Below are 7353 nucleotides of genomic sequence, written 5' to 3'. Positions count from 1 at the left end.
GTTTCTGGGCTAATATCCACTTATCAGTGAGTGCATATCATGTGAGTTCTTTTGTGATTGGGTTACTTCACTCAGGATGGTATCCTCCAGNTNCATCCATTTGCCTAGGAATTTCATAAATTCATTGTTTTTAATAGCTAGCAAAATACTTTAACTTCCCTTTACCTGACTTTATTGAATGTTTCAGGTTCCTCTTGCCATGATGATTACAGTGTAAACTGGAAACTTGTTTCATGTGTGTGATACTTTAGTCTACTTTAGAAGTTTGTCTAGGCAATTTGTCGTGACTGTCTCCTTTTCATGTTCCCAGTGCTCTCAAATACCAACTCTGATCAACGAAAATGGTGTCAGTAGAATTTCATTTGACAGTAATTTTGCAGTGTCTTTTTGTACCTGCTTTTGGAGTATCAATAAATGACTGACGAAAGTTGAAGTCAAGATAGCAAGTGGGGATCTTTTAATAATGAAATGATCTTTATGTCATATTTTATAGGGTTTTAATGCTTTTGAAGATAACCCATGTATTTATAGCATATCTGAAGAAGTAAACCTTGCCTTCTCCAGCTACATACTGTTTGTACAACCCAGGATGTATATTTCTATGATAATTTAGACTACTATCTATCATAATTATAAATTTGACTGGCAGACTTTTATTTAATTATGCTAAACAGATTATTATAGCAGATATTAAATGTATGGGTATTAAACTTAAATTTTTAATGAGTTACATAGGCACAATGACTATGTAAGACTAACAAAAATAATTTTAAATTTTTTGTCAATATACAAAAGTTATACCAATGAAAACCTTAAATTGTATTGACATAAAAAATTATGCCTCAATGTAAGAAAATAGAATGTCAATTTTGTATCAAAATGTGAAGATCTCTACCAATATAAGATTATGGGATAAATGTTTTTGTGTAATAGGAAAGAAAGAAAGAAAGAAAGAAAGAAAGAAAGAAAGAAAGAAAGAAAGAAAGAAAGAAAGAAAGAAAGAAAGAAAGGAATGATGGAAGAAAAGAAAAGAAAAGAAAGAAAAGAAAAGAAAAGAAAAGAAAAGAAAAGAAAAGAAAAGAAAAGAAGGAAAGAAATGGCGTCAGTAAACTGATTGGCTTTTCTTGTGCACAGGTACCCTGACATGCCCACTGCTTCTGATGTTGTGAATGCTTTAGATCAACAAGCACTTGCATCCATCCTAAGAGCATACGGAGAGGAGAAACATGCCAAAAAAATTGCTTCTGCGATCATTCAAGCACGCAGCACGTACCCTATCTCTAGAACTCAACAGCTTGCCAGCATTGTTGCAGGTACCCTTGCTAATTCTCTGTACTAACAGTAACAAGTTCAACTAATATGTGTTGCATATATATGTGTATATATTATGATATATATTTTTATTGCATATATAATGTATTGTACATATATAAATATATAGCGATATCGTGTGTGTGTGTGGGGGGGGGTGCTTCCCTGCTGACTCCCAGAGGTATTCATTTGCATATGAAATCATTCAGAACAGAGTCGTTCATATCCTTCTCAAATCTCAGGGTTCCTTTTCTTTTTTCCCAAACTTTCTTACTCTGGCAACTCTAACACTACACACAAAGTATTCGCCATAGATGTCTGATTAAAATAATAGAAATTTTGTACATGAGAATGTATCATTTGTGCTGACCAAGGTGAAACATGGATTGACAAGGTTTAAAGAATGTCTTGCCCCATCACAGTGGTTGATCAGCATCCTGTGTGAGATTTGACATTACCTCTCATAGTTTCATATTTCTACAATTTAATATCAGGCAAAAGGAGAATTGCATTGCCTGACTGCTAAAATAAACCTCAGTGACTCATACATCTATTCTAAACAGTCAGCCAACAAAGGATATGTGATATATAGGTTATTCTGCTTTGTGGATGCTAACTGAATCAGCCTAAGGGACTTATTGAAACATTTCATCTTCTCTGCTGTTCACCACCATAAACCTCTTGAACCTGATTCTAGCTATGAGGTGCTTTATTGCATCCTTTCCATTTGAAGCCGAAGCTGTTTCACAACTATGTTCTGATCAAAGTTTCTCAAAGCAAAAATGCAACTCCTGCAGTTATTTAACAGAATTACACAGGTAAATTTTTCATCATGTTGGACCAATAGAAGCACTGTATCATTTTTATATGTGAAAAATACATTAAGATTGTTTTCATTGTTTCTTATTAAATTATATAAGTACTATATAAATAAAAGGCATATTTGTACAGTACTTTAAAAGAAGCCAGTATTAACTAAAGCTATGCTAATACTAGATGGAGTTTAAGGAATAAAACTTAATCATGAATTCACTCAAATCATTAAGCTTTTATGTATCAAGTGTTTTATGGGATAAATAAATATAATTAAAAATATTGTATTATATTTAACGTATAAAATATAAAGAATTAAGTTCTTAAGTTTTTAAAGGACATTTATAAGGTCCTTTCGAACTTAATACCTTTCATTCAAGTTGGAGCAGAATTCATATGGGTTTTGTAAAAATACAGTATTTTATGATTCCCTCCCCCTCCAAAGAGTTTACACTGCATGTTAGCAGGTGATAGATGCAGCTTCTCCCCACACACTTTGCCCTTCTTATTCTTTTCTCTGCAGGCAACAGTACTTGCCCTTGCTGTCTTTAAGTAGCATGCCATTTTCTGTGAGAAAACACATTATTTATTCATGAGAAAACACAATTTTGTCTGGTATTGATATGAAGGTTTGTAGCTAACGAGAACCCTAGAGATTGTTCTGTTAAAAACCTTTATCTAGTAACTTGTGAAAACAATTCTAAAAAGGACCAGCGGTTTGCTCAAGACTACAGCCTAATTAAGGACAGTTAATACTAATTAAAATTTAGGAGACCATGCATTTGAGACATAACAGGAACTATATCTTTTAAGAAATTAAATTAGCTGTTTTGTTTCTAGATATGAATCTGTTAACTTGGGGAAATCCCAATCTGGTATTAGATAAACTTATGTGAACATATACCAGAGGAACAATGTAAGCATTCCTCGGAATGCTGTGATGTTAACGCATTAGCACCATATCAACAATGAAGGAAAAGTGAGAATCTTCACATATGGGCAAGAAAAAAAAAGTGAAAGGCATTAAAACACTGAGTTCTCTGAGTCTGTTTTTATGTCTTCAATATCAGTCAATAGGAATACAACTTTATTAATGTCAAAATGAGATTTTGAGAAAGAGAAAGACTATGACATACCAGAATTGAACCAAGAGATTAGAAAGCTTAATAGATCTATGCCAAGCAGTGAGATTGAAGTTTTCCAGTGAAACCAGCTCAAGCCCATGTGTTTCCTCTGCTGAATTGTATGAAACCTGAAGGACCAACCAACTCTCCACAAAACACTCCGTAAAATGGAGATTGAAAGAATGGCGCTGAGTTCTTCTTATGAAACCAGTGCTATCCTGATACCTAAGCTGACTGAGGACATGACAGGAATCATAAGTCACTCTCCCTCATGTCATGGGTGCCACACTCTTCTTTCTGAATTTCTATTTTGTTTTATCTTTGAGATTATAATATAACTGTATAATATCCTTCCTCCATACCCTCTCTTATAGCCCGTCTTGATCTCTTTCAAATTCATGGCTTATTTTTATATTAATTGCTTTTGCATATGTGCATACATATACGTTTCTAAATATACAACTACAATTTGCTTAATATGTATAATGTTACTTGCAAATATGTTTTAAGGGCTAATCATTTGGTATTAGATACCCAATTTGTGTTTTTTTCCCCCTGCGGACAACTATTTTTACCCAAGATTCCTTAGTTGCGTCTAATATTTTGTATAGGGTTGAAGCTTTTTGAGCTCTTTCCCTTCATATTAGCATGGACATGCTTGTTTTCTTTGCTCAGATCATGTTTAGGCAGTCATGTAGGTAAGATTATACTATATGGGAATAGCTTCTGTTATTACTGAGAGATACAATTTCACAGCAAATCACTGTCCTCTGACTCTTAAAATCACTCAGCTTCCTCTTCCACAGCCCCCTGAGCCTAACCCCTGGTAGCTGTATTGCAGGTATATCCAGCTGCACTGAGTTCCACAGTTCTACATTTTGATTAGTTGTGGTTTTCTGTATTGGTCTTTGTTGCAAAGAGAATTTTTCTTGATGAGCGGTAAGGATAACACTTTTCTGAGGATAAGGACAAATGCTGGGAATGTAGTTGGGAATTATGCTGGTTAGGAAAGTCGTGGATGTAGGTTCTCATATGCAGTACTTCACTAGACCTGTATAGTTCCAGTAAAGTACTTGCAAACAGAACTCAACAACACATTCGACTTTGTAATGTTGACAAAAAGCTTCAATCAAAAGAGCTCTGTGTTCATAGCATTTACTACTGTCGTTAGGTAACTGAATGAAATATTACATTAAATGATGAAATATTGACTATGAGGGAAAAGGCATACAGAGGAGGCTGTTTCTTGGCAGGAGTGTTTCCATGGCTGTGCAGAAGTCTTTTAATATCATGTAACCCAATTTATTAATTCTTCACATTATTTCTGAGCATAGCTGAGTCTTTTTCAGAAAGTCAGTTCTTCCCATGACCAAATGGGCTTTATTTCAAGGATACAAAAATTATTCAACCAACACAGATCAATAGATACAGAAAAGGTCTTTGATGAAAACTAGCATTTCCTATTGATAAATGTTCTGAAGAGAATAATAGTAGAAGGAACCTTTCTCAACGTATTAAGAGTGCATATGCCACATCTGGAGCCAGTGGGGAAAACCTGCAAATATTTTCACTACAGTAAGGAAAAGATGGGCATTCTTTATCCACTCATCCAATATAGTCACTGATATCTTAACTAGATTCATATTACAAAAGAAAAAAATTAAAGGTGTATAAATAAGAAAGGAAGAACCAAATTATACTTATTGAAGATGACATGATCCTATACATAAAATACCTGAAGTTTCTCCCTGAATACTCTATGACCTGATTAACAAAGTAACAGTATATAATATTAACATATAAATGAATCGCTTTCCTATGTGCTGATAACAAATCACCTGAAAAGGAAATGAAGAAAATGATCACTTTAATAATAACTTCAAAAAATTAAATAAAACAGGCTTAGGGAGAGCGATCATTTGGTAAAGTGCCTGTGCTCAGCATGAGGACATGTTTGATCACAGACCTCATAATAAAATGATGAAACTGGTGAACACGTGTGTGATCCCTGCTCAGCGAGGGTGGAATCAGGTGGAACCCTGGTCAGCCAGCCTATCCAGTGAGGCAGGATTCAGACTTTGTCTCAACAAAACAGAGTCAGAGCGCAGAAAAGATAGCTCATTGGTTAGGGTACTTACTACTTTTTCAGAATACCCAGGTTTACTTCCAAGCACCTATATGGTAGTCACAGACTCAAAGTCTCGAGAATAGACATATAAATATAAAAAAAAAAAATTCTTAAAAACACAACAGGTAGCCAGCACCTGGGGAATGATGCCTTAAGTTGACCTCTGGCATCTCACATTCATGGACTGATAAAATAAATGCTGTGAAAGCTGCTGTGTTTCTAAAAGTCATGTTATGTTGCTAATTCTTACAAGTTGAAACATTCCCTTCTAGAAGAAGAATGGAAAGTCATAAGAATAGAAGAGTGGAAAGTCATAAGACTGGGGTGCATCAAAACTCACAAGATTCAGGAAACTTACAAAACTTACCATACCTTAGGAAACTCATAGAGTTACTAGATTTCCAGAGCTTTCTGCCTATTGCAAAAGCACTACCCAACTATTGAACAGAAAAGACTCTGCATGGAGACTCCCACGGGTTAGTTAGGTAGCTAGAGCTTTACAGTTTTCATTACTTCTTACCAGTAGGTTTAATGATGATGATTCTGCCTTTGAATATTACTGTTAGTAACTCTAATAAACGCATTTCATCCAGCTACACTTGGGTGGAGTTGTATATTTATTCTTTTCTCGTTGCTAACTCAAGTGAGTGGATGTGTTTTCATATGTAGTCATATAACACTGATCAAATTCAATGTGATGCCAACCAAACTTCCAGTGACATTTTTCACCCAACTTAAAAAAAAACAACCCTAAAATTCACATAGAAATACAAAATATCCCAGATAAGCAAAATAATCCTGAGCAAAAAATAATACTGCAGCTATCACAATATCTGATTTCAAATTATAGAATCATAGTAATAACATCATGGTAATGTCACAAAAAATGGACATGTGAACCAACGGAATAGGATAGAACAATTAAAGATTTACACTATGTCTATAGCCCAACTGATTTAATACGTATACTGAAGATAGTTTATATAGAAGAAATATCCTTTTTAGTAATAGTGCTATGAAATGATATGTGGGATAATGAGACTAGACATAAATATTGTGTATGTCATTGGTAAGCTATTTGAGCATTTAATTGTTCATATTCCTGTTGCAAACAGAATGATGAGTTGTTTCCAGCACATATCTAAGTCAGCATAAAATTTTCTCAAATTCTAACTCCAAATATCATGATCCAATGGCCCTCAGAAATACTTGTACTCATGTTAACATATACACTAATGCACATACCTACTCACCACAATATACAAATGCACAAACAAAACCACACATACACACATAATGAAAACCAGACTAAATCTGATAATTAATCCTAGATTCTTGACATGTGACAACTAATACCTTATGGTTGATGTAGTAAGTATATTTTATGGAAAACCTTGCAAATAACTTCTATAATTCCTACTTAGCATATTTTCTCTTTAGAATAATTACATTGGAACTATTCACTACTCTTGTAAGTTTGCAGTGCTCATGATGAGAATGGAGCTGCCTCTAAAGTAGAATAAGTGGCACTGTTAGAATCATTGTAAAACTGAAGAGAAAACACTGTGGTTGGCAAACTGTCAATATAAGGAAACCCTCTATTCTTTTATTCCCTGTGTTGACAGCTTACATTTCAGGGGCATGAGACAAAACAATGTACCAAAATTCATTGATCATTATCATAAGAATGTCATTGAATGTACATTTATATGCATTTTATGTTGTATAGTTTTCATTGTGGCCAAATTTACATGGAGATGCAACCATGTCTACACTAGAGCACAGTGGTTTTTCACTGCCCTAAAGGTGTTATGTTCTAGAAAATAATCACTATTTGTACTAAAAGAAGGAGGAGGAGGAGGAGGAGGAGGAGGAGGAGGAGGAAGAAAAAGAAAAGAAGAAGAAGAAGAAGAAGAAGAAGAAGAAGAAGAAGAAGAAGAAGAAGAAGAAGAAGAAGAAGAAGAAGAAGAAGAAGAA

The 7353-nt window shown here is 34.3% G+C and overlaps 1 protein-coding gene across 1 annotated transcript in view; it reads left to right on the top strand.

Annotated features, from left to right (window-relative positions):
• The window catches only part of Mettl15 (methyltransferase like 15), a 175145-nt gene that overhangs the window by 146580 nt on the left and 21212 nt on the right, over positions 1–7353 (top strand). Inside the window, exon 5 of the mRNA XM_029537015.1 lies at positions 1135–1313. Coding sequence (XP_029392875.1) covers positions 1135–1313 — 179 coding nt within the window. The remainder of the gene's footprint in view (positions 1–1134; positions 1314–7353) is intronic.

The sequence above is a fragment of the Mus pahari genome, chromosome 3 (genome assembly GCF_900095145.1).
Source record: "Mus pahari chromosome 3, PAHARI_EIJ_v1.1, whole genome shotgun sequence".
Classification (NCBI taxonomy): Eukaryota; Metazoa; Chordata; class Mammalia; order Rodentia; family Muridae; genus Mus; species Mus pahari.
Note: the sequence above shows the minus strand (reverse complement) of the source record. Positions and strands in the feature narration are given on the sequence as shown.